General features: G+C 37.6%; 1 protein-coding gene across 3 annotated transcripts in view; it reads left to right on the top strand.

The window, feature by feature from the left end:
• Window positions 1–27,226, top strand: part of NLK (nemo like kinase) — a 156,433-nt gene that overhangs the window by 95,960 nt on the left and 33,247 nt on the right. For all 3 annotated transcript variants that reach the window (XR_009215130.1, XM_032163239.2, XM_032163238.2), the window contains exon 4: window positions 25,669–25,775. Coding sequence is in view for 2 of the 3 variants with exons in the window: in XM_032163239.2 (XP_032019130.1) it covers window positions 25,669–25,775 (107 nt within the window). In the remaining variant the exon portion in view is untranslated. The remainder of the gene's footprint in view (window positions 1–25,668; window positions 25,776–27,226) is intronic.

Here is a 27,226-nt window from a genome sequence, read left to right as displayed (position 1 = left end):
ACATAGGCCATATGTGAGGAAAGAATGTTTCCATGTAAAATAATTAGTGAATATGGGTATATTGAATAAATGCCAAATATATTTAGGTTCTCTTGAACACTTAGTTAATTCATTATATCCATTTTCTACCTTATAGTTCAGGCACATATTGTTTATATCAGGCATTAATTTTGGTACTTGGTTTGAAAACTGTGTATGTGCTTCTGTAAGATAAGAGTTCTCAGTCACTTATTATTATTGGCCATAATTTAATTGAGTCTAGGAGATCTTTGATTCATCATTATTTCAAATACTTACAAAACAGAGGGAAAGTTAGCATAGTTGTGGTTTAAAACCATGAGTGATATAGGTTAGTAGCTATTGGTAGCAAATTTCAACCCATTTCATCGGTTAGAATGTTTCTTTGAAATTTTCCTCCTCAAAATTGTTCACAGATGTTTAAGTAAAGAGCCTTTGTCATAAAATATTCATGGAACCGTCTGGTATACCATTTACTTAAATGTTTTATTTTATTTCATCCTATCATATCACTTAATTTTTTAGCTTCAGGTTAAAAAATTGACACATTACTCTCACAGTAATTAGCTGACTACAGACGGAAAAACCAAATCTTTCAAACTTAAACTTCAGTAGTCTTCTGTTTTCTGTTTTCTGCCTTATAATTCTTAGCTATATGTAGAAGCATGCATAGAAAAAAGGTAAGCATTTTCTGATAGTGGTGTCAATTGGAAAAAACTGAATCCTTTTAACATAAAAAGGAATCATACCTATAGCAGCCACAGGATTATAAAGACTTTTTAGGAAGGAATGATTTAGCTTGGAGTACAAGATACTGAAAAGTTGTATTATAGAACAACTATTAAATGAAAATGTAAGAAATACCTTAGTTACATATATGCTCTGCCTTCACTGCCAATTCTTTTAGTGTCCTAAATGGGAAGTTTTCCATGTCCTTTGTTTTGTTTTGTTTTGAGATGGAATTTCACTCTTTTTTGCCCAGGCTGGAATGCAATGGCATAATCTCGGCTTACTGCAACCTCCACCTCCTAGGTTCAAGAGATTCTCATGCCTCAGCCTCCCAAGTAGCTGGGATTGCAGGTGCACGCCACCATGCCCGGCTAATTTTGTATTTTTAGTACAGACAAGGTTTCACCATGTTGACCACGCTGGTCTTGAAATCCTGACCACAGGTGATCTGCTGCCTTGTTGGCCTCCACAAGTGCTGGGATTACAGGCATGAGCCACTGTGCCTGGCCACGTGTGCTGTGTTTTTGATACAAACAAATTTGTTGTAGCCAAAGCAAAAAAAAAAAAAATTCCTCAGTTTCCTCTTTTTTTCTCCTTGAAAAATAAAAAACCTATTACCTAAAACATAAAAATATTAAAGGTTAATAGGACCTCAAGTTACTATGTGAATTCAGCATACTATATTATCTATGTCAGCAGCTCCCTCTGTAGTATCTCCGAAATATGGCACACACCTTACAAATGGTTTTAGATGTTTTTTAATTTGGAGGATTATTGTGTCTACAGATTTCACAGTAGATAATATTTTGAATTTTAAATAAGTGATCCTAGAATTATGCTTTTAAGAAACTATTTTTGAGGTCTGTATGAAGTTCTGTTGTTTTAGGCAAGTTCTTAGTATATTGTTATACATCTAATGGGTTCTTTAATACTTAGTTGAATGGGTCAGTACATCGAGTCAAAAATATATATTTATATTACTTAAGTTGTGAGGGAAAATAAATAATCCTAAGTAATTATCCACTGTACATAAAGTACCACATCATTATACTTTTTCTAAGATTAGAAAAGTTGGAATATATATCACATATTCAAGTTCTAATAGACAAACATTTTAAACCAGCAGGCGCTTTTAAACCTAATATAATAGTTAATATAATTTTAGAAAATTTGAGTTCTGTGTGCATTTTGATGTAATCAAATGTAAAGTAAGAGTATCGGTGTATAGTATCATGCAGTTAATCATGTATTTCCTAAAAGAGACTGAAACTGTAATAAAATTATTACATCAGTGCTCACCAAAAATTTAGTGTGGGTTTTGAAACACCATGCATTTTTAGATAACTCCTTGAAGCAACAAAAAAAAGTCAGTATCTAGACTGTAAGTTTTTATAAATCTGCCTACAGAGTTCAACAGATGTAGGACAAGTCAGATGTGAAAGGAGCAATAACTTCTAACATGATCTCTGTATCTTTTACCTTTTTGTCTTCATAGTTTTTAATCTATCTAGGAAATATATATATATATATTTTTTTTTTTTTTTTGAGACGATCTCGTCTTCACCAGGCTTCGGCTCACTGCAAGCTCCGCCTCCCAGGTTCACGCCATTCTCCTGCCTCAGCCTCTCCGAGTAGCTGGGACTACAGGCGCCCGCCACCACGCCCGGCTAATTTTTTTGTATTTTTAGTAGAGACAGGGTTTCACCATGGTCTCGATCTCCTGACCTTGTGATCCGCCCGCCTCGGCCTCCCAAAGTGCTGGGATTACAAGCGTGAGCCACCGCGCCCGGCTGGAAATATATTATTTAATAATTTTAAAGATTATATATTTTTCTGAGCTGACGTTTTAGCTTTTAAAGGATTTCATTTTTCATTTTGTACTTTGAGTTTCTATTTGGAAATCTGTATGAAAACAGTTTGGTACTTAATTACTTTGAGCCTACTGAAATTTAAATCAAGAGAAACCAGTTCTAATTGTTGATTAGAAAACAGAATTTATTATGCTTCAGTCAGGATTCTGGATGCTCTACAATGCACATTAACAGGCCCCTTCCCAGAAAGCACTAGTTACCTGCAGGGTTGGAAATAAAAATTTGGTTTGCTTTGGGAAAAGCTTATTTTTAACTTGAAGCATAACTTAGCATTCTATGAAGACGAACATGGGTGGTGTGAGTCTTCTATGCTAGAAGCAATTACATTCTAAACTCAGTGGAAATGAGAAGTCTAGTGGAGTGTCCGTACACGCTGGTTTGTGGGGACAGTCTCGGATTTCACTTGATGTTCTGGCACAATTATTGTGAAGTTCTCACTCTCACAGGTGTCACTGTTTGGATGATAGGTTTTGCGTGTGCAGGCAATGTTTTAAATAGGAATCTCTTGTCATAAAGACAGCGAGGAAACCTATGTGTCCATTTTGGCCAGTAAGAGTCTCTGGTGCTTTGAACAGCTCTATAACCCTCAGGGAATCTTAGCAGTCCTTAAAACACTGAGAACAATGGAAACAAAATGCATATATGCTTATGTAAGTGTACTCTTTCTTCAATAATGGTACTGCTAAGGACCAGAAATCTATATCCTGGGAGCTTTGAAGATTCCCATATTGTAAGAACTTCCTATTCATTTATTCCATAAACACAAGCATCAACTGTGTTTCCAGATTCAGGAAATTCTGTTTTATTCATTGTTACACTGCTAGTACTTAGAACAGTGCCTGACATAAAGTAGGTACAAAATAAATACTTGATAAATGAACCAATCGATGATTTCTGGTCCAGGTTTATAATCTAGTGGAGGATACAATCACATAAATAATGACAGTAATATAGGTTGGAAAGTATAATGATAGAAAAGAACTGGCCAGGCACAGTGGCCCATGCCTGTAATCCCAGCACTTGGGGAGGCCGAGGTGGGTGGATCACCTGAGGTCAGGAGCTCAAGACCTGCCTGGCCAACATGGCAAAACCCCGTCTCTACTGAAAATACAAAAATTAGCCGGGTTTGGTGGCGTGTGCCAGTAATCCAAGCTACTCAAGGGGCTGAGGCAGGAGAATCTCTTGAACCCAGGAGGTGAAGATTGCAGTGATCGTGCCACTGCACTTCAGCCTAGGTGACAGAGAGAGACTCCATCTCCCCACCGAAAAAACAAAAGAACCAAGGTATCCTGAGAGCACTGGGGGGTTCTGATTTTTACTCTTTCCCATTTTAGTTTCCCACTGAATTACTAGAAAATTCATTTGATGATTTAAAACAAAAACTTTCACTTACCCACTATCACTGATCCTTTCTCCTTATCTCTGAAGCCTAGAACAGAAATTTAAAGAAAGGAAAAACCAAAGAAAGGTTGATAGAACAATCCAGGAACAGATAAATTCCTGACTTAACCACCATTTTTGTCAGTATCTGGTTAGCCTTGCTTATTCATTCAGCCAAACCTTTAGCACTGCTATGTATATGACATTGTACTAACCTCTGGGATGAATACAAAGATGCATTGTTCGTTTATTTAATTTTTTAAAAAATGTAATATGTGAGACCCTATCCTAAATACTTTATTCATATCTCCAATTTATAGATGAAGAAACTATAGCTCAGAGAGGTAAATAACTTGTCCAAGGTCACTTAGAAATAACAGAGCTGTGATTTGAACCCATATTGTATAGACCAATGGGCCAGGAGCACTCTCAACCCACCATGCTCTGCTGCCTCTTAATGCTTTCCCTGATACAATCAATGGGGGAGAGATGAGCTGTAAAGGGATAACTAACGTGTGGTAGAATGTGCCAAAAGAATATAGTGAGGTAGTGTGGGACTTTAAAAAGAGAGATTACTTCAGGCAGGAAAAAACGATAAGGAAACTGTGTGGAGAAAAGACATTTCAGATGAGCATTGATAGATGAGAAGGATTTGGACAGGTAGCATTGAAGAAGATAGATATTCCAGATGGTGAGAGTAAGTATCAGGAGCATAATTAGGGAATGGTAAATCATCTAGTTGGTCAGAGTTTGATATGCAGAAATAATGAGAAATTAAGCTAGGTGGGGCCAAGTTATGGGGGATTTTGAATGTTGAACTAAGGAAATTGGTCTTTATTCAGTTGACATTGGGCCCCAATGAAAGATTTTTGTAATGAAGAATAACAGAATCAGAAGTGTACTTTAAAAACTTAACGAGTTTGTATTTGATAATGAAAAGGTTCTGGAAATGCATAGTGCTTATGGTTGCACAACATTGTGAATGTGCTGAATACCACTGAATTGCACACTGAAACATGATTAAATGATAAATTTTGTGTGTATTTTACCACAATTTTTTAAAAAACACCATAACAAGGACCTGACTGTTGGAGCTGAGAGGCAGTGACTGTCATGAAAGAAGAACAGAATGATGCTTGGCATCTTCCCAGATGGTTTTTCATGATGCTCAATGTTTGTTTTATGCCCTTTCTAACTTTACCCTCAGCAAAGATGTACCAGCAGGTAATACAAAATATGGTTGTTGCCATTACCTTTAAGGAGTTCATGGTTTAATAGAGTTGATAGACAGTTTTCAAATAATTATAGTACCAGAATAATCAATTTTACAATAGAGACATTAACCAAATTGTCTTAGGGATAAAAAAAAACTGCCCTGGACTCCTTCTCTACTCCCCTACCCCACCCCCCAAAAAAGAGCTGAGAAGACTTACCTGCAACTTAATAATTTTCATAGAATAAAACATGTTTAGTAGTCCTTCCTGTATCAATTCATATAAGAACAGTTACATATTAGTAGGATAAGTATATTTTCAATATCTCTAGTAACACTCTCATTTTTCCACAAAATTTTAGTCCATGTCTAATTCCTGTTCATGGGTCCGTGTAACCCTTTTTGCATAGCTTTTCTAATTAAATAACAATATGAAACAGTGCTAATAGATGGCACAACTAAGTGTATAATAGAGTATTCATTCTGTAAGAATTAGAAAATGGGTATTGTGAACAAATGTATTAGGCACTATGTTGTATCATCTATCTAGACAGAGGAGGGAGATCCTTTTAAATGGACCACTATTTTATTTCATCTCTTCTCAACTCCCGTAAAAAGTACTCAGAAACAGACTCTTTGGTATACTTTTCCTAAATTCTTCTTGTAGATTTTTGTTCTCTGTTTATTTTGAATCTTCTCTGTTCTTCAGAACTGTTTCTTTTAGTAACTTTGTCTTTTAGAATCTCCAACCTCAAATGAGCTACACTGGTGATGGGTAACACTGAGTAGGTAAGGACTAGCATCTGTAGATTGATGTGTTTAGAGACTTGCCCTCCATTCAAAATGCTGTTGCGGTTGCTTATAACACGTAGCAGTCTGCTCTCAGGTTTTAATGAAATCATTCATGCAGCTTTACAATAGATCAGACTGGAGTAAATGCTCTCAAATTCTATTGAGCAGAAAGACATGTGACACCAAATTGTCTGGACATGGAAGTAAGTTTTTCAGACCTGTTAAGGAAAGGTTACTCGGGTCTAATTTGAAAGCTCATTGTCTTTTGGAGAAAATGTTAATATTCATTGTATTGGCAGTAAGAGGGACAATGAAGTTTACATGACTGATATGTTCATCCCTTACCTTCTGAATGCATTAAGAGATCATTGAAGAACTTGCCCTTTCTCTTCATGAATGAAGAAATTGATACAGTAAAATGTTCCTAATCTATATAGAGGCTTCTCTTTCAAATTTGGTTTTTTATACTCCAAAAAACAGTGACTACTCCAGTCACTTTGGCTTCTGTTCCTCAGCTCTTAATCTCTGGGTTTGTGTACATGTGCATTTGTTTTGGAGGGTTATGACGGTGGAAGATTAATCACCAGTCTCTGCCATCTATGTTTGACAGACACAGAGCTTGCCTTGCCTTCTCCAGAGCACTTTGTAAAGGAGAGAGCTGAAGTTTAAAATAACATCATTTTCTCTAGAATGCTCTTCTTGTTTTATTACATACATGGTTATAGCCTTAGTGAAAAAGACTCATCTGACAGACCTTATGGACTGTAACAGTATGTAGAATGACAGCTTTCCCGCTTTTTTCTTTTTTTTCTGGTGATTGGATTGATTTTAATTTAGTTTTAAATTACAACTGAGGTAGTTTTAATTTTTGACATTCTGTACAACAAATTTGTTACTTTACAAAGAAAAGGAATCTGCCTTTGCCTGGGAAAGAGATTGTCGTATTCAAACGTTTTAACAACATGACCTTTTATTCCATTGATTTCTATAGAGAAGCACAGGCATGCTTCAGAAAAGGTCAGTGATTCTAATTGAAGCACACCGATTTTGTTCTAGTTGCAAAGGCTCCCATGCTTTTTGTTGCAAAGCAGATGATGAGATTTAGGGCTGACCATTTGTTACAAGAGAACACAATTCTCTCTGTGACACATTGCTGTTTTTCTTTCATGTGGAAAGCATTGTTTGAAATCAACCATATCTGTAAGCCAGATTGTCATTATCCACGCTATTCAATGCCCTCACTTTTATTTCAGATCAACCAGTTTCATATCTGAGTACTAGGCTGGAAACTTCCTTCCCCTGTGCACTTGATTTTGGAAGAAAATAAAATGTGAGCAGGAGATTTTATTAAGTCTCACACATTTATGGCTGTAGATTATTTTTTCAGAAAGGAATGGCAGGGTTTCAGAATTTGTGCTTAAGGTGCCTAAGCATGTTAGTGTTTACAGTGCTTAACCGTGTTATTGCTTAAGCATGTTTTAACTGTCATTCATGTACTTGTCATGAGAGGATCTGTGGCTTGAGGGGGCCAGGCTTGGGCATCTATGTACTATAGTTTATTAAACCAAATGTACTGTGTCTTTTGGAAAAGTCAACTGACTCACATTTGTTCCAATATATATCACACTGAAGATGAAAACTTTTTTTTTTTTTTTTTTGAGACAGAGTCTCACTCTGTCACCCAGGCTGAAGTACAGTGGCATGATCTCGGCTCACTGCAACCTCCACCTCCCGGGTTCCAGCAATTCTCCTGCCTCAACCTCCTGAGTAACTGGGACTACAGGCACATGCCACCACGCCAAGCTAATTTTTGTATTTTTAATAGAAACAGGGTTTCACCATGTTGGCCAGGATGGTCTCGAACTCCTGACCTCATGATCCACCCACCTCGGCCTCCCAAAGTGCTGGAATTACAGCCGTGAGCCACCATGCCCAGCCAAAGATGAAAACTTTTAAAAAAGGATTGTAGGACTTTTGACCAATATGGGATCTACTTGATAAATATTTAATATTGTAAGATTTCTTTTTTTGTAATCTGGCTTAGCGTTAGTTTCTGTCCATATTAAATGAAAAAAGAATGATTAAATTTCCATTATCTGAAATCAGTAAAGAGAGTTTAGGAATTAAAATAGGGTTTTCAAAGCTTTCTGTCCATATTCGTTCTGTAGGAAATAATTTGATACAACATGTTGCCATTTTCTTTTCCCAACTCAGATAAACCAATTAAATATCTCTATTTTGCTATCTGAAAGTTTTTAACGCATCATTAGAACGTCATACAGCATCAGTAGCTCATTGCACTTGGAATATTAAATATGTTCTCAGACTTCAGTTGAGCAGGGAAGCCAGCCCACTATCTTTCTGAACTCTAGATGGCAAAAGCTTTTGACCTGATAGTTTTTTACATAAGACAGTATCACAACTTTTCACACATACACACAACTTGAACTGTCTACAATGGTTAGCTGTCTGTTATTAAAAGTGTTTATTCAGCAGTGCTTTATTATGACATATTTATCTAACACCTTGTCATCGGTAAGCATTTATTTGTAATACTTTGTAAATTCTCCCAGTTCTTATTGACTCTCTAAATGCTGTGTAATGAATCAGCTTTATTTTTCCTTTTTCTGAAAGGTGTGAAAAATGTAAGTCATAGACTATGTTGGCAGGCCTGAACATGGGAAGATGGAAAATTGACCGCCATCTATATACGACATAATTTTCTCCTTCGGCCTGAGATTCCAAGGACCACTCCCCTTCCTATGCCCTGTAGTAAAAGTCACATCACCTCTTTTAATTCATTTAAAAGGCCTTCTGTCTGCATAAAGATTACTTAGGCTTTAGTGTATAGCAAATCCTGAGATTATTTTAAAGAACTGTTTAAAGTTCAAACTCAACAGCTGGGTTTTTTTCCCCTCTGCTTTGAAGAGAGTCACTATAGTTGGAACAACTTATTCACGCTAGCTCTTTGAAACACCTGTGTTCCAGGTGAAACCAAAAAAAAAAAAAATCTAAAGCTTGAATGTAGTCTTTTCGCCTCTCCATTAAAAAATAAATATATCTCTAAAACTTCCCAGCTGGTGGGAATGAAATGCTGTCAGTGCTCCCAACTGTTAGAGGGTAATATTGAATAATAACAAAGCCACACTTAATTTGAGCTTCTGAAAAGCCTCATAACCCCATTATCATTCTCCTGAACTGCTTAACCTTCTGGTTAACCTTCTGATTATTAACCTCTTGACATACTTAATTCAGGTGTGAGAGTTTAGCAAAGCTCATGGGACTGTATTTATTTGATCTTTTTTGTCATTTCCCACTGTGTTGACTTTATTTTTTAAGATTGCTAGACACCAGGAGGCATGTGTTAGGTGGAGACCTAGAGGTTTCAGAAGCCACTAAATATATCAGACTTGCCATAATTGGAGGATATGGTGAATCAGTGGGGCTTTTAAGCACTTCATAGACCAGCTGAGTCTCCTGCTATCAACCCAATTTATTTGAGAGCAGTACCTCAGGAAACTTAATAGACCTGTAGCACACTGGCACAGATCTGGATTTTAGCCAGAGTACAGTTTATTTATGTGCTGCTTTTATTATTTTGCTCTCTACATATTCTATGCCTGTCATTATTAAGTATTAATCAAAAATACTGAATTGTATCTTTGGCAGTGGGTTTAAAAATTACATGTTTAATTGATAGTTTACATCACTTAGAGGTGGCAGGAGAACCAGATGGTAGAAAATAGGATCAGGTTGAAGTGGCATTTTTTTTACCAAAGAAAATATGATTTGCATGAGTAAGCAAAGTTTTGGGGTTTTTAATGTGTGCTTTTCTTTTGGGAGGATATGGGGACTATTAATCAGTTAAAGGATATTAATCTTTTTCTGTAATCAGGGTTAAATATGAAGAATACTAATCTGATAGGTAATATTTATCACCCTGAGCTCGACTAAGAAACCCTTCAGGTTATTAACCCTTTACCAAAACCAGGAGTTACCCTGTGTAGAGGTTCTCAGAGGTCTCACAGAAACTAGTACTTTTAATTTTTCCCTCAAGTTCCCATCTGTCAAAAATATGTCCTTTAGAAAACCTTTCTTGGTCTAAGAAAGGGCTTTTTGTCCTTATGAGTGAGTGAGTAAACTCTAAAGGAATGTGACTGTCATGGACATGTTTTTTTGATGCCAAAAACTCTGCGTGAGACCACATTAATAAAAAGTGAATAAAGTTTTTCTCCTTCATTGGTGATACCCTTTTGAGATTGCCTAGTCTTTCCTTCTGAGGTCACAGTGGCTTAAAGGAGCATTTTTTTTTTTTTTTTAAAGACAGTCTCACTCTGTCACCCAGGCTGGAGTGCAGTGGCATGATCTCGGCTCACTGCAGCCTCTGCCTCCAGCGTTCAAGGGATTCTCCTGCCTCAGCCTCCTGAGTAACTGGGATTACAGGTGCCCACAACCACACCTGGCTAATTTTTGTATTGTTTAGTAGAGACACCGTGTTGGCCAGGCTGGTCTTGAACTCCTGACCTCAGGTGATCCACCCACCTCAGCCTCCCTGGGATTACAGGCATGAGCCACTGCACCCGGTCAAAAGGAGCTTTTTTGAGTGGTCGCCAGTTTCTTTGTTCCTTATATTCTTTTGCTTTTTTCCCTGGGGAGAATGTTGGATAGAAATAGGGGCACAATCATACATTTTGAAAAAGGCCATGGACTTTGATATCAGGCAGCTCTGAGTTCAAATCCTGATTTTTTTTCCTCCACTTACTAGCTTTTTGACCTTCAAAAAGTTATTTGATACTCCTCCCTAAGCCTCAGTTTCTTCGATGATAATGGAGATGATATTCTTACAGAGTTATTTTAAAGGAATAAATGAATTAATGTATGTTGAACATTTGGCATACCACCTAGCATGTATTGATGTTTAAAAAAAAAACTCATTTCCCCTCCTCCTTCATATAACGATGATGATGATGGTAGCAGCTACCACCTAAATCGTTTTCTGTGTGTCAGGCATTTATATGTGATTCTAAGTCCTAGCAGTAACTCTGTGTAGTAGGTGTTCCTGTACCTGTTTTATAAATGCAGGAACAGACTCAGAGAAGTTATTTAACTTGCCTAATGTTATCAAGCTACTAAGTGGCAGAGTCAAGATTCTAACCTTGGTCATTTTGATTCCAAAGCCTACAACAAACACACCGCCTCCCACTGCTGAACCTGTTAACTCCTTATTTTAAAAATCAATTTCCAGGCCTTCTCCCTCCTGAAGTAGAATTGTTTTGTTCTTACCTCTTTTTTTAGTTTTCTATTTTTGAAGTTTACTTTTATCTTTTGAAGGACAGAGTACAAGAACAAGGGCTGTAATCTAGCGCCACGTCCGCTGCACACTAAGACCTTTGACTAATTTCTTTACCTCTCTAAACCTCTTTGCTCATCTGTATAATGGGAACCCATAATGGGACTTACTTCTTACAGTAATTAGGAGTAGGTGAGGCAAAATAAATTTAAAGCTGGATGCCTAACACAGAAAATTGCAGTAAATTTCAGCTGTTTTTCAGTCAGGCTTCTTTGTTCATTTACGTTAAAATCTTGTTGCGCCTTCTTGCCGTCTCTCCTTGATTTTTACATGTCAGTGTCAGTGTGTTTCCAACCTCTTGGCTGTTGCCTTGCATTCATCCATCTTTTTTCTCTGTCTTGTCATTGAGTTAACATGTTCTCTACACCCACTTAGTACCCAGTCAGTATTTATTGATGCTAATGATGATGGTTAAACAAAGATGCTGTTGGCACCAGTCCTGCAGGCTCTGAGACTGCCTGAGTAATCATGACTTCCTAAAAACAGAAAAGTACTCAATCATCTTATTTATAATTGAAGGTCAGAATTTGATGTCAGCATTTGTTTCTGTGGTGACTGTGTAGCTTTTTCTGAAGAATTACCTTTGACAGTTGGGGTAGTCAGTGTTTCTGGTGTGAGGCTGATTATCATGCATGCTTAAATTACTTCCTAAAATAGATGCAGCATCGTATAGATGGGTTAAACAAATATTGATCATGGTACAGATCTGCCTTAATTGGAGCAAGAGGTCAGGAGAGGCTTATCATTGAGGTGTACATGGCTGCCAGGCTCTAGATTAGTTACCTGGTCTTCTTGCCCATAATCTTTTTTGCATCAGAGAAAATTGTACAGGCCTATTTTTAATTCTAAGCACCCCTCTCTGTTCTCTCCCTTTTTGATATGTCTAATATGTTCCCACCTAATGTCCTTGATCTTCAGAAGATGTCTCATTTCTTGCCTTTTCTTGCCTCAAATTCTGTCCTCCATGATAACGTTTTCTTCCTCAGCAAATTTTGTGAGAATCTAGCAGGATGTGCTGCTTATTATATTTGGGCATTGTCCACTAACAATTCAGCTGCTGACACTGGTTGCATTATTCTAAAGAATGTCATGTTGTTAAGGTTGAATTTAAAACCCATTAATGGTGAGAAGCTTCCATAATTTTAATATCCAGGTTTTTTAATAAAAGAAGGAAAGAAATGGAAAAAAAAATTTTTAAGATAAACTTTTATGCAAATAAAAAGAAGATTGTAACCAAATGCAAATAAATACCTCAGTGTGGCATATCTCATTTAGTAGAAAGTAGAAATTGTTATTTTTTACTGTATCTAATGATTCCCAAACTTACATTTTTAACTTTGATCTACCATCAAAGGCCTGTCGTGTATTTCCAGCAATCTCTCATTTAGACTTTAAAAAGAAATCTGTAAAGGGCTACTAGTCCAAGCCCTGTACCCTGCCCCCCCACATAAAAAGTAGCCAGGAGTTTCTTTTTTTTATACACACGTACATAAACATTTATACACATTTATACATATGTACTAACTTTTTAGTTCTCGTGCACTTAAAAAATATGAGGGGATATAAAGCTATTTAAGCATATATGATTCATAAATGCAGGGAAAATGTTCCTTGTATTGTCAAGATTATTTTTATAATTTGACTAAAGAAGGGTAAGAGGTGAAAGACTTGAAGAAAGTGAATACTCAGGAGGTAGAAAGAGACACTGAGACAGAGAGAATGAGGTAGCAAAATTTGCCTCTTGATTTTTTTAACCTTTTTATTTTTCAGTCATTGGCCAAAAGGGTATCATTATTTGTCAGACATTTCTTCACTAGCAGTTTAGACTTGTTACGTGGAAATAGCCACAAGTTGTTATGAGGATTAAATGAGGTGACCTATGTTAAAGGTGGCACATGGTAAGCTCAAAAATACTTTTCAGCAAACAGATAAATCCTCTGCAAATGTGGGATTATTTCTTATTTTTGGTTGTGTTCTGCCAGTAACAGAACTAAGACTAAAATTCAGGTGCTGGAAGAAATGAATAAAAGTACTTGGGTGGATTGAGCAGTTACTTCAGGTGTCTTTGGATTCAATTTCTTCTGAAAGGAAAGACTAAACCTCAGAAAGAGAAAAATTAGTTATTTAGCATAACCTGCTACTTGTGGGGATTCATGAAATAGTTCATATAAAGTACTTAAGTGTCTGGCACATAGTGAGCACTCAATAAATGTCCATTTTATTTTTATTACTTTTCATGTTGTTGTTAAAAAACGTTTTTTTGAGACAGGGTCTTGCTCTGTCGCCAACGCTGGAGTGCAGTGGCAATCGGGGCTCACTGCAGCCTCGAACTCCTGGGCTTAAACTTAAAATCCTTTCACTTTAGGCACAAGTAGCTGGGAATACAGGTGCGCACCACCACACCCAGCTAATTTTTAAATTTTTTTGTAGAGACGGTATCTCTTTATGTTGCCCAGGCTAGTCTTGAACTTCAGGCCATAAGCGATCTTCCTGCCTCGGCTTCCCAAAGTGCCGGGTTTATAGTTGTGAGCCACTGTGCCTGGCTTAAAGAAATTTGTTAAGGATGAACCATTTTAGGAAACCAAATATGAGTGTATGTGTTTTTTATACAGTATAGATAAATTGCCAATTAGTTTGCACATCTAATTCAGAAATTTGTAGGTGCTGAAGAAAGCCTTTTTGTTGATGGTTTCTCACTTGTTGAAATCTCTTTAGTTATTGGAAATTAGTAATTCTAATTTGGAGATTTATCTCTTTAGAAGAATACATCTTTGTTGTGCAACTTTGTTGCTCTTATTCCTGGGGGCTCTATGATGGCAAGTCTGGCTTATTCAATTCAAAATCAGAACCTAAGGAGCTTTATGAGATGAATAGCCATAACAGTGTTGTAATCTTTGAGTGAATTGCAGTTGCTTGTTTAATTGTCCGTCTCCCTTGTTAGGCTGTTGACTTTCTCAGTGAAAGCAGTGGGCTGTCTTGTACACCACTGCATTTCTAGTACCTAGATTGGCATCTTGTACGTGCTGCTATTCAAAATTTGTTGAAGAATGAAGACAGTGACTTCTCATTTGGAAAAAACATAGCAAGGGAAGGAATACTACATTATGTAATACAATGTTGATTTTCTGATTTTGCTTGAAGCCTGGTTTTTGCAGCATTTGAGTAATGGCAGTCTCATGTATTTCATTTTCTCTTTTAATAGTAAACAAATTGAGGTAATAGAACTTCATGGAAAGGGTCAGACTTCAGAGTCATTACAATCTAGATTTAAATGCAAACTCTGTGTGGAGCAGCGTAACCTCTCCCAGCCTCAGTGTGCTTATTTCTTAAATAGAAATACAGCAGCTATAAAGTAGGTGTTATGAGGATTAAATGAGATCACATATGAAGTGGCACATAGTAGCTTCAAATAAACATTAACATCTTTTCTCCTTTTCTTCTCCTCATAGCCCATAATTAAGAATAATTCAACTATTTTTTGTTTCATGGAAACCTGCATATAGTGGTGATATTTGGTTAAGAAATTGTAATAGCAGACCTGTAAAGGCAAGTTTCCACGGGAAACAGCTTAGTGGGAGTGGAGAGAGCACTAGATGAGGAGTCAGGAAACCTGAGCTAGTCTTGGCTTTTTACTGACTGGGAATGTGACCTTGGGTAAAGAATATAACTTCTCTAGCCCAAGTTTGTGTTTAAGTGATGTTCTCCAGTGACTAACATGAGAAAGCAGTAAAAAAGCTTGAAATATTGTTTTTAAAAATTAACTCTTTAAAACAATACAGAGACATTGTTATTTCTCTTGGGCACCTGAGACATCAGAGCTACCTACCTCCCCCGCCCCCACTGAAACATTTGCATCATTCAGGTTTTTTTGAAGCAAATCAGTGCACTTGAAATCCATATTTCATGGAGCTACTTAACTAATTGCTGCAATCAGCAGCAATTTGTTTTATAGTAGGGCTGTTCAAATCACTTTGAGGTTGGCATACCATGCACAGTGTGTTTTTAACAATCATATTTTTAATAGCACGTTTAAATAGGAGACATGGTTAATCTGCTCATATTCTTCTGAAAACCTTAACTTTGGTCCTATAGTTTATCTTTATCCAATGGTAACTTAAAGGGCCATAGCAAATTCATTGACCCAGTGGGTGCACCAGCTGTTGGAGTGGCTGTCCCATTTAGAAAGACCAGGAGAGGGAAGGAGCACCCTGTTTTCACTCTTGTTTGGAGACCCTCATTAAATTTCTCAGAAACAATAATCAGATAGATGCTGTTCAAGTTAATGGCACCTCTGAGTCCCTGTCAAGAGAGCTTTATTTAATGTGCAACAGACCTGGAGTGATGCAGGTGCCTTTTCAGGCCCTCATTTAATTTAAGCTGCTTTAGTTGGCATGGCAACTAGTTGAGACATCTGGGAGACATTATGCTGGGGATTGAGACTTCAGAGGATTTCTGCTAGAGCAAAGCAAAAACCGTATCATAAGGTGGTGTGTATTGCTTCTGAATTTTTGAAGCTGTATTGTTAGAGCTTCAAATTCAGGAATTATTTTCCAAAGAAAATTTTAAAATGTTGGACTGGTTGTTGCATTGTTTTCTATAAAGAAAAAAACTGCATTATTCATAGAGTGAAAAATGTATTTCCCCTAAGAATTTACTTTGCTAAACTAAAGGTTGACAAAACGTATTCGCTGCAAAGTGGCTGTTTTAATCACTTTATAAAAATCCTATATTTAAAATTTTCCAGTCTTTTATGTTTAAAAGATACTAAAGAAAGGGAAAGCATTTCTGCACAAGGGTAAATGGAAAATGGTAGAGGCAGATAGGAGCTCTGTGTGTTTTGCCCTGAACTTTCCAGTTAATTAAATGTAATTAACCTGTCCCTATTTTTTAACCCAACCTGTCATCTTCTCAAGAAGCAGAGATATAAAAGTAGCATTATTTTAAACTCTCCTTTCTTAAACATTATAATGGGTAATAGAAGGTTGAATGAAAGGTTTTTGAAGTTCATGGATCCTGAAGATAGTGACATAGTGATGTAGTCATTTGTGCTTAGCAGAGGGAATGCCTGCTAGTTTATATTTTGTGAGAAATTATACACGTGTGTATGTGGTCTTAGTATGAAGGAATTGACTTACCATTTGAAATCATGCTTTATATTCATTTTGAATACCTTTTCAGTTTTTTGATATCTGGTAATACTTTGTGTTAGTTGAATTATATGAAAGTGTTACTGTTGATCAAAAATAGTTCAGTTTGTCCATTCAAATCCCACAGGTATAGGGTGTGCAACACCCTGACCTGATAAGTTTCATAATGCTAGATGAAATGTCAGATTTCTTTTTCTGAAACGAGTACTTAGTTATAAAATATCTGCTTAGAACAGTACTCCCTCCAGTCACTTTTGCATTTTCTCCTTTCTTTGAAAATGTAGTCACTGTTAGAAGAAAGCATATGACATTATTTCATACTTATTCTCTGTTTTTGGCTTTTGTATCAGTTTGTTTCGTTTATAAATTTATAAGTCAAAGCAAGATTTTCCAAGTGCCAGCACTATGATTTCAACCTGATAAACTTGAAAATTAAGATGTTTTCTCTCTGCTGCTTATGAGCTACCAAGTGGCACTACTAACAGTAAGGATTCTGGCATCACAACTTGGCTGCCAATTTTGTAGATATGTGAAGCAGAATAGAATATAACCTGTTCTTCACATCCATGCAAGAACTCTTCAATCCTGGCAAAAGCAAAAAAAACTCAGTAAACTCGGCAGTTCTGGCTGACATCCCATACACATAAATGCTTTATACTTTTTTGGGGGGACTCACTCTGTCACCCAGGTGGGAGTGCAGTGGTGCAATCATGGCTCACCACAGCCTTGACCTCCTGGGCTCAAGTGATTATCCCGCCTCAGCCTCCCTAGTAGCCGGGACTACAGGTGCAGGCTACCATGCCCAGCTAACTTTATTTTTTTTTTTGTAGAGACAGGGTGTCATTAAGATGCCCAGGCAGGTCTTGAACTGCTGAGCTCAAGTGATCCTCCTGCCTTGACCTCCCAAAATGTTGGGATTACAGGCATGAGCCACCATGCCTGGCCATTGGTATGTCAGGATTTTTTTATTTTTTATTTTATTTTATTTTTTTTCCTGTATAAAAGCTCAAGTTTTGGCCAGGCGCGGTGGCTCACACCTGTAATCCCAGCACTTTGGGAGGCCAAGGCAGGCAGATCACCTGAGGTCAGGAGTTCAATACCAGCCTGACCAACATGGAGAAACCCTATCTCTACTAAAAATACAAAGATGAGCCAGGCTTGGTGGCACATGCCTGTAATCCCAGCTACTCAGGAGGCTGAGGCAGGAGAATAGCTTGAACCTGAGAGGTGGAGGTTGTGAGCCGAGATCATGCCATTGCACTCCAGCCTGGGCAACGAGCGAAATTCCCCCTCAAAACAAAAAAAGCTCAAGTTGACAACTGTCTTAGTCCATTCATTCTGCTATAACAAAATACCATAAACTGGGTGGTTTATAAACAACACTGGTTTACTTCTGACAGTTCTGGAGGCTGGGAAGTCCAAAATCAATATACTGGCAGACTTGGTGTCTGCCGAGGGCCCATTTCCTAGTTGACATTCTTTAACTATAACCTAACATTGTGGAAAGGACTAACAAACTCCATTAGGTCTCTTTTATAGAGAGGCTCTGCCCTTCTGACCTAATCACCTCCCAAAGGTCCCACCTCTTGATCACATGTTCCTGGGGGTTAGCATTTCAACCTATGAACTTTGGGGAAGACACTGATGTTCAGAACATAACAAAACACTTAATACAGGGATGGCAATTGTGAAATTTTTATTTTTGTTTTGTTTTTTGGGTTTTTTCTGTGTAATGGTCCTTTGTTTCCTCTCCCTTGAGAATTCTGGAACCAGTGCAACTCAAGAATATTGGGACTTCTGATTAAGACTTAAAGGTACAAGTAGCAGGTTTTTATATCACCATCCTGTGATTTCCTAGTGGAAAAGAAATTTTCGGTACATACTAGTGGGTTAATATCCTTAATATGAGAAACAGTATTACAAAAAAATTATCACCCCAGTAGAAAATTGAGCAAAGGACAGGAACAGTTTGCTCTCACTCTTGCTTTTCCTTTTTTTTCTGTCTCTCATGGTCACACATATGTGTGGCCAATAAACATGTAAAGAGTTTTCAACCTTAAAACACAGTGGATAGAACATAAATCTTTACTACCATTCCTTCTTGTAGTCCCCTTAAATTTCACTAAAGGGTTAAAAATTCAGTCTAGAAAAGGCAGAAATCTAAGGTGGCAGTAATGAGAACCCAGAAACAGGTTGGTTCTTGCTACAGAATGTCAGAAAGTCTCAAGAACTGGAGGCATCAAGTATCTCAGAAAGTGGGGATGCATGTGGGCCTAAACATCAGATTGGTTGCAAGCCTGTTTAAGAAGTAGTATGATGCTCAGATCTTCTTCCCCCACCCTGCTGGAGACTAAAAGTTTATTCCCTGGATACCCACTAACAGAATTCTGGCAGCCTGACCTATTCATCCTAAGAAGGAAGACTGGAGGACTCTTCTGAATAAATGATTAACCCAGGAAGGAGGATCTATACATAATTGAGGGTTCCTCATGAAATAATACCTTAAAGCTCTAAGCACTCCCACAGAGCTACATTATAGTGAAACAATAATACTGTAAACATCCAGTGGCAGGAGATGACTTAACTCCTGACATATTATGTAAAATGGAGTACTATTTAAGCATTTGAAATGATATAAAAGAATATATATAATACCATGGAAAGAGTTTACAGTATTTTAAAACTTTTTTAAAGTATGTGTTATATCCTCACATACATATAAAATTCTATGTATAGGATGTTTATCTCAAGGTTATTTAAAATAGTTAAAAATAGGCCAGTCTCAGTGGCTCACACCTGTAATCCCAGCACTTTGAGATATTGAGGTGGGCAGATCACTTGAGGTCAGGAGTTCAAGACCAGCCTGGCCAACATGGCGAAACCCTATCTCTACTAAAAATACAAAAATTAGTCGGGCATGGTGGCATGCGCCTGTAATCCCAGCTACTGAGGCATGAGGATCGCTTGAACCTGGGAAATGGAGGTTGCAGAATTATGAGCCAAGACCACGGCACAGCACTCCAGCCTGGGTGACAGAGCAAGACTCCATCTCAAAAAATAAAATAGTAAAAAATAAAATTAGAAATAGCTTTTTAACAATGATCACTTGGTTAAATGAATTATAATATAGCCACACGTTAGAACACTATGCAGTCATTAAAATTCTGCATTATTAAACCATTGAATGGGATAAGCAAGGGATTCCCTTGCTTGTTTTGTTTTTAGATCCTTGTATTTTATTGAAAGAACAGGCAACAGAAAAGTTAAAAAGTCATTAAAAAGTCAGGAAACAACAAATGCTGGAGAGGATGTGGAGAAATTGGAACGCTTTTACACTGCTGGTGGGAGTATAAATTCGTTCAACCATTGTGGAAGACAGTGTGGCGATTCCTCAAGGATCTAGAACTAGAAATACCATTTGACCCAGCGATCCCATTACTGGTTATATACCCAAAGGATTATAAATCATGCTGCTATAAAGATATATGCACACGTATGTTTATTGTGGCACTATTCACAATAGCAAAAGACTTGGAACCAACCCAATGTCCATCAGTGATAGACTGGATTAAGAAAATGTGGCACATATACACCATGAATACTATGCAGCCATAAAAAAGGATGAGTTCATGTCCTTTGCAGGGACATGGATGAAGCTGGAAACCATCATTCTCAGCAAACTATCACAAGGGCAGAAAACCAAACACTGCATGTTCTCACTCATAGGTGGGAATTGAACAATGAGAACACTTGAACATAGGGCAGGGAACATCACACACCAGGGCCTGTCGGGGGGTGGGGGGCTAGGGGTGGGATAGCATTAGAAGAAATACCTAATGTAAATGATGATTTGATGGGCGCAGCAAACCAACATGGCTCATGTATACCTGTGTAACCTGCAGGTTGTGCACATGTACCCTAGAACTTAAAGTATTAAAAAAAAAGAACAATGTGTATAATACCCGTTTTATTTTAAATATACATGTATGTACCCATGCACATTATTTTCATCAAAATGTTCTAAATTCACCCAAAGAGGTAGAATTCTGGACATTTTTAATATTCTTGCATTTTTTTATATTTTCCATTTTCTACAATGAAGTTTAAGAAAACTATTAAGGAAATTTTCAAAATATACAAAAATATATACAGAATATACAAAAATATATATAAAAATATAAGAGCCAGTAGTATATAAGTATATAACGTATGTACCTCATGCTCAGCTTTAACAACATTAATCATTTTGCCAATCTCATTTCCTCTATTTTTTATTGAGGGGAAGGGAAAGAAGGGCTGGAGTATTTTAAAGTAGATAACCAAACATCACATTATTCCACCTATAAATACTTAAATGTGAATTTCTAACAAATAAGTACCTTGAAAACAACTGTTATGCCATTATCACACCTAATAGAATTAGCTAATTCCTTAATATCTGTTGTCTGATTGCCTCAAGAGTCACTTTTTGAATAAGGATCTAAACAAAGTTCACATGTATGTATGGTTATGTCTCTTGAGTCTCTTATCCCAAACATTTCTGCCTGCCCTTTACCCCACAACACACACTTTTTTTGTGGGAGGGCGAAGGGGATGGTCATTGATTCGTTAGATAAATTTTTCCTGAAGAATGATCCACGTTGTGTGTTTAGCAGATTGCCTCTTCGTAATGTCTTGTTTTTTAATTCCACATATTTCTAGTTAACTGGTCATTAGAGCTAGATGATTGATTACATTCAAATTAAGTTTTTGGGGGCATGAATACTTTTAGGCAGTGGTATGCATATCACAAACATAATATTCTTGTTCCACATTAAATTATGCTAAGATTGAGTGGTAGATTGAAGTGATGTCATTCTCACACTCATCCTTTTCAAGTGGTTTTACCAGCCATTGATGGTGCCTAGCTCCAGAGATTGCAAAACCGTGGGGTTTTTTTCTAATTCTGTGATTGTTTCTGCATTTATTAGTTGAAATTATTCTATAAAGAACACAGTGAACATTTAGTCTATTTTGTGATAGTTGTGGGGGTTTTTGTTTGTTTCTGAGACAGGGTCTCACTCTGTCATGCAGGCTGGAGTGCAGTGGCAAGATCAGGGCTCACTGCAACCCCTGCCTCCCAGGCTCAAGCGATCCTCCCACCTCAGCCTCCTAAGTAGCTGGGACTACAGGCACATGCCACAATGCTCACCTATTTCTTAAAAAAAAATTTTTTTTTTAAGACAAAGTCTTGCTCTGTCACCCAGGCTGGAGTGCAGTGGTGCAATCTCAGCTCACTGCAACCTCTGCCTCCTGTGTTAAAGTGGTTCTCCTGCCTCAGCCTCCAAGTAACTGGGACTATAGGCACAAGCCACCACACCCAGCTAATTTTTGTAGTTTTAGTAGAGACGGGGTTTCACCATGTTGGCTAGGCTTGTCTCAAACTTCTGACCTCAAGTGATCCACCTGCCTTGGCCTCCCAAAGTGTTGGGATTACAGGCATGAGCCACCGCACCCGGCCTATTTCTTAAATTTTTTATAGAGATGAGATTTCTCCATGTTGCCCAGGCTAGTCTCGAACTCCTGGGCTCAAGCAGTCCACCCTCCTGGGCCTCCCAAAGTGCTGGGGTTACAGGCATGAGCCACCACACCTGGCCTACTTTATTAGAGTTTTTTAAAATGTTACTTAAAAAAATAAGATAAATCCAAAATTGCATAGAACCATTGAAGCAATCTTAGACATGATCAGATCTAAAATCTTGACTACTATGTAACCGTAGGCAGGTTGTCTTCTGTTAACGTCAATTTCTTTATCTAAATTTAGGGTACCACTACATACCTTGTAGAGTTACCATGAAAATTAGATGAGATTATATATTTAAAATGCTTAGTAGAGTACCTAGTACCTAGCAGGTGCTCAATATACATTCATTCATCAAATATTTATAGGGACCTACTATGTGCAGACACTATTCTAAGAGTTTGGGATAAATTTGTGAACAAAGCAGACAACCCTTGCCTTTATGGTGCAGGCTTGGCAATACAGACAGAGAATAAACATAAGGAAATTATAGGATTATAACTACTAAGGGAAGAAGAAAAAGTAAAGCTGTGCAAGGGGATAGCAAGTGGATAGGGAGTACAGGTTGTTACACAAACCTAGATGGTATAGCCTATTACACACCTAAGCTGTATGGTATAACCTATTCCTCTTAGGCTACAAACCTGTACAACTGTACAACATGTTACCATACTGAATACTGTAGGCAGTTTTAATACAATAATAAGTACTTGTATATCTAAACGTATCTGAACATAGAAAAGGTACAGTAAAAATATGATATAAAAGATAAAAATGGTACACCTGTATAGGGCACTTAACACAAATGGAGCTTGCAAGACTGGAAATTGCTCTGGGTGTGTCAGTGAGTGGTGAGTGAATTTGAAAGCCTAGAACATTACTGTGCATTACTATAGACTTTATAAACTCTGTGCTCTTAAGCTACACTAAGTTTATTTTTTTAACATTTCTTTAATATAAATTAACCCTAGCTTACTGTAATTTTTTTACTTTCGAAACTTTTTAATTTTGTTAAATATTTTACTCTTTTGTAATAACACTTAGCTTAAAACACAAGGACATTGTACAGCTGTACAAAAATTTTTTTTTCTTTTTATTTATTTATTTTTTCTCACTCTGTTGCCTAGGCTGGATTGCAGTGGTGCAATCATGGCTCACTGCAACGTTGACCTCCCAGGGTCAAGTAATCCTTCCACCTCAGTATCCTCAGTAACTGCTAGGACTACAGGCGCAAGCCACCACACCTGGCTAAATTTTTTGTAGAGTTGAGGTCTGAGTTGCTTTTTTACTTTTTGAAATAAGACACAAACATATACATTAGCCTAAGCCTACACAGGGTTAGTCACCAAGACACCCCTAGGCAATACAATAGGAATTTTCAGCACCGTTACAGTCTATGGGACCACCTTTATACATGTGGTCCATCATCGACCAAACATCATTATATAATGCCTGACTGTGGTGTTGGAGTGGTTGAGGTAGGCCTCATTCAAAAGATAAAATTTGAGCAAAACCACAACGGACGTGAAAGAGTTAACCAGATAGATATCAGGAAGTACAGTCCATGCAGAGGGAATAGCTAAGGCCTAAGGTTGGAGTGTATCTAGCATGTTCAGAGAATATCCAGGAAGAACGCAAGAGAAGAGGTCAGAGAAGTAAGAAGGCCAAATGATTTATGGCCTGTGAGACCATTTTAAGGACTGGCTTTTACTCTTAAATGAAATGGAAAGCTTTTGCAGAAAAGTGACATAATTTGACCTTCATCCTAAAAGATCATTCTGTGAAATGCATCCAGTTTTGGATGAATTGATGGATGGAAAGAGCAATGGATAGATGTGTGACAAAGCAAATATAGCAAAATATTCAGTGTAGATTCTAGGTGGTAAGTGTGTATATGGGTCATCTCTGTGTAATTTTCTGTGTGTTTGAAAAATAAGAAAAAGTTGAATAAAAACTATTAAAAACTATAACCCTGATGTCATTATTTAACTCTTCATCATTTTATAGAATAATTTTAACATGTCACTGAAAACTGTCCTGTAAGTGAATCCCACATGCCAAATATCATTTTCTCATTAACTTTCATTACGAAGTAGAATGTATTTCTTTGGAGAGAATCTGGATGATAAAACCTAAGATTAAAATATCTAAGAATGTAAAAGCCTTAAAAATTATATTTTCTATATAATAAAGTAAATGTCAGTATATAGGCAAAATAAAAAATTTAACAGTAAAAAAATTATCCTGGCTGCTGTGTTTTAGAAATCTAGCAGTCTTGGGCCAGAGTAGTAACAGTGGATATAAGAAGTGGCCTTAATTCTGACTAAATTTTGAAGGATTTCTGATGAATTGGAGGTATGATGAAAGAGAAAGGGGGAGGCAAGGATAACTCCTTGATGTGGTTTGTGGTGCAAGCAACTAAGAAAGATTTGGACAGTTTTGGACTTGTTAGTTTGAAATGTCAATTAGGTATCCAGGGGAAATAAGTAGGCAGTTTGATATACCAGTCTGCACTTAAGGAAAGAAGATTAACTAGAGAGAGAAATGTGGGAGTCATCAGCATGGATGTTATTTAAAGGCATGGGACTGGATCCGAGTATCCACAAGTGTGGATAGGGAAGAGGAGTGAGGAGCGGCAGCCATGGGGCATTTCAACATACAGTGGTTGAAGAAAAAAGGAGACTAAAGCAATTTGGAAAAAATGTCTCGAGGTGGAGGGAGTTTTCAATTGTTTTTGTCAAAGGCTATTATTACCAGTTCTCCCTGTTCCCAAGTTATCCCCTTTCCTATTTGTTTTTGCTAAAACATTAAATTAGAAATTGCCTTAAGAAAACTTAATACTTAAATTATAAGATTTACCATACTTTTGCTTCCCTAATGTATCTAACACTCACGTGCTTCACAGGAGTCTTGAATTCCATATCTCCATGGCTCCCCAGGCTCCAGCCTTTAATCATCCGCCATGTGTCCATTCAGCAAAACTCTAAACATACAACAGAGTACAACGTATAGGAAGCTCACTCGAAGTCTAGTGGTGATGGTGGGGAGGGGTGTTTCATAAATATATACAAAGTTAAGTAATAAAGGAACTAAATTACTAAGATTGTGGAGAGACTTAATAATTATTTTACATGTGTTTAGGAATACCGTATTTTATAATGTAACAAGCCACGGCCCTTGGATAGGTTGTGATCTTTTCCATTGGTGTCATGGTGGCCTAAGATGAGATCACCAATCCCCATTTGTTTGGATTCAAAGGACATTCCTGTAACATGTCTAAGTAGAGCTTAAGACTGTTTGGTCGTCATACTTTTCCTGGTCTGGCTGTTATTTAAAATGTTTACCTTTGGTTTTCTCTTTCATAATGCTGATTATAAGGAAATCATTTGGTTGTTTACTTCTGCTGACTTTAAACATGTAAGTTCTTTTGATTTTAGTAGTGTTTTATCTTGTGAGGGCTGGAATTCTCACCTCTGTCACGCTGTCTAGAAGCTTTCTTTCCCCACTTTTCCAGCCTTGAGAATGGAAGTTATTTTTTAGATCTGGTCACCACTTTGAGGGGGTAGGGGACTGAATTCATCGAACTCTCCTTAACTTAAAACTTCAAGATATGTTGTCACAGAATTGATGCAGAGTGACCTACATAAAATTATCGTCTCTCCTCAACCACTCAGCTCAGATCATGTCAAAGTTTTTCTTTATCAGATTTTGCGAGGTAAGATTTCTTTATGAAGAAAAAGGTGCTGTCACACTGTAAATGAAATGTTTTGCTTCTCATTTAGACTTTAATCTGATCTTCCAAGGTTTTGTTCTTCTCTAAAGACTTTTTTCGTTTGACCAAAGCATATTTTATAATTTCTATATTTAAATGTTAAAGAGGAAGCTTTTTAGGGTTGCCAAATAGTTCTTGTTTTCAGTGATGAAAGAGAAAGCCCTGTCAAATTCATTAGGCAGTTGAGTGGGCTAATCTAGGTGAATAAGCAGGATGGTTTGTCACAAGTTCACAAAACAGCCTTTAGTTTTCAACGGAATAGGAATATGTGGCATCAGACGACTAAAGTGAAAAGTGACTGTATCCCCTATGGATGACGTCCATCCTGCAAGACAACAGTAGGTGGGCCTGTCTGAGTATTGGCTGGCATACCTGAAGCCAACTCCAGAGAAACAAAATGACCCTTAAAACCAAAGTAGATTGGGAAGACCAATAAACAGAGCCAGCTAAATAATTCTAGACTAGCTCATTAAAGAGCACAGACTTGACTGAGAAAGGATTTGGGCCAACATTATTGACACTTCTTCTGGCCATCAAGTATGTCCGTGAGAATTTTGCCATTACAAGTAGAGAATTGCTTAAACCTGAAACAGCTTTCTTACCTAGTAAGTAATATACTTTCCCCCTGCCCTAGAATTCATAGAATTAAGAGATTTTGTATAGAGATTGAAAAATAAATGCCAAAAGGATGAAAACACATAAGCAATTTTTTTTTTTTTTCAGACGGAGTCTCGCTCTGTCACCTAGGCTGGAGTGCAGTGGTGCAATCTCAGCTCACTGCAAGCTTCGCCTCCCAGGTTCACGCCATTCTTCTGCCTCAGCCCCCCGAGTAGCTGGGACTACAGGTGCCCGCCACCATGCCCAGCTAATTTTTTGTATTTTTAATAGAGACAGGGTTTCACCGTATTAGCCAGGATGGTCTTGATCTCCCGACCTCATGATCTTCCTGCCTCGGCCTCCCAAAGTGCTGGGATTACAGGTGTGAGCCACTGCGCTCGGCCACATAAGCAATATTAAAACCAAAAAACTCACCTCCAGGCCAGGCATGGTGATTCATGCCTGTAATCCCAGCGCTTTGGGATGCTGAGGCAGGCAGATCATCTGAGGTCAGGAATTCAAGACCAGCCTGGCCAACATGGCGAAACTCCATCTCTACTTTAAAAAAATACAAAACTTAGCCGGGCATGGTGGCGCTCGCCTGTGGTCTCAGCTACTTGGGAGGCTGAGGCAGGAGAATTGAGTGAACCTGGGAGGTGGAGGCTGCAGGGACCCAAGATCGCGTCACTGCACTCCAGCCTGTTCACCTCTAAGATTTGTTCATATTCTGTGGTAGGGGAAAATGGGGAAGATATTGGCTCTTTTTGTACTTGTAAAAAATGTGATTTGCTACATTT

The sequence above is a fragment of the Hylobates moloch genome, unplaced genomic scaffold (assembly GCF_009828535.3).
Source record: "Hylobates moloch isolate HMO894 unplaced genomic scaffold, HMol_V3 SCAFFOLD_10, whole genome shotgun sequence".
Lineage (NCBI taxonomy): Eukaryota > Metazoa > Chordata > Mammalia > Primates > Hylobatidae > Hylobates > Hylobates moloch.
The sequence above is the reverse complement of the archived record's forward strand: the minus strand, read 5'-3'. Positions and strand labels throughout refer to the sequence as shown.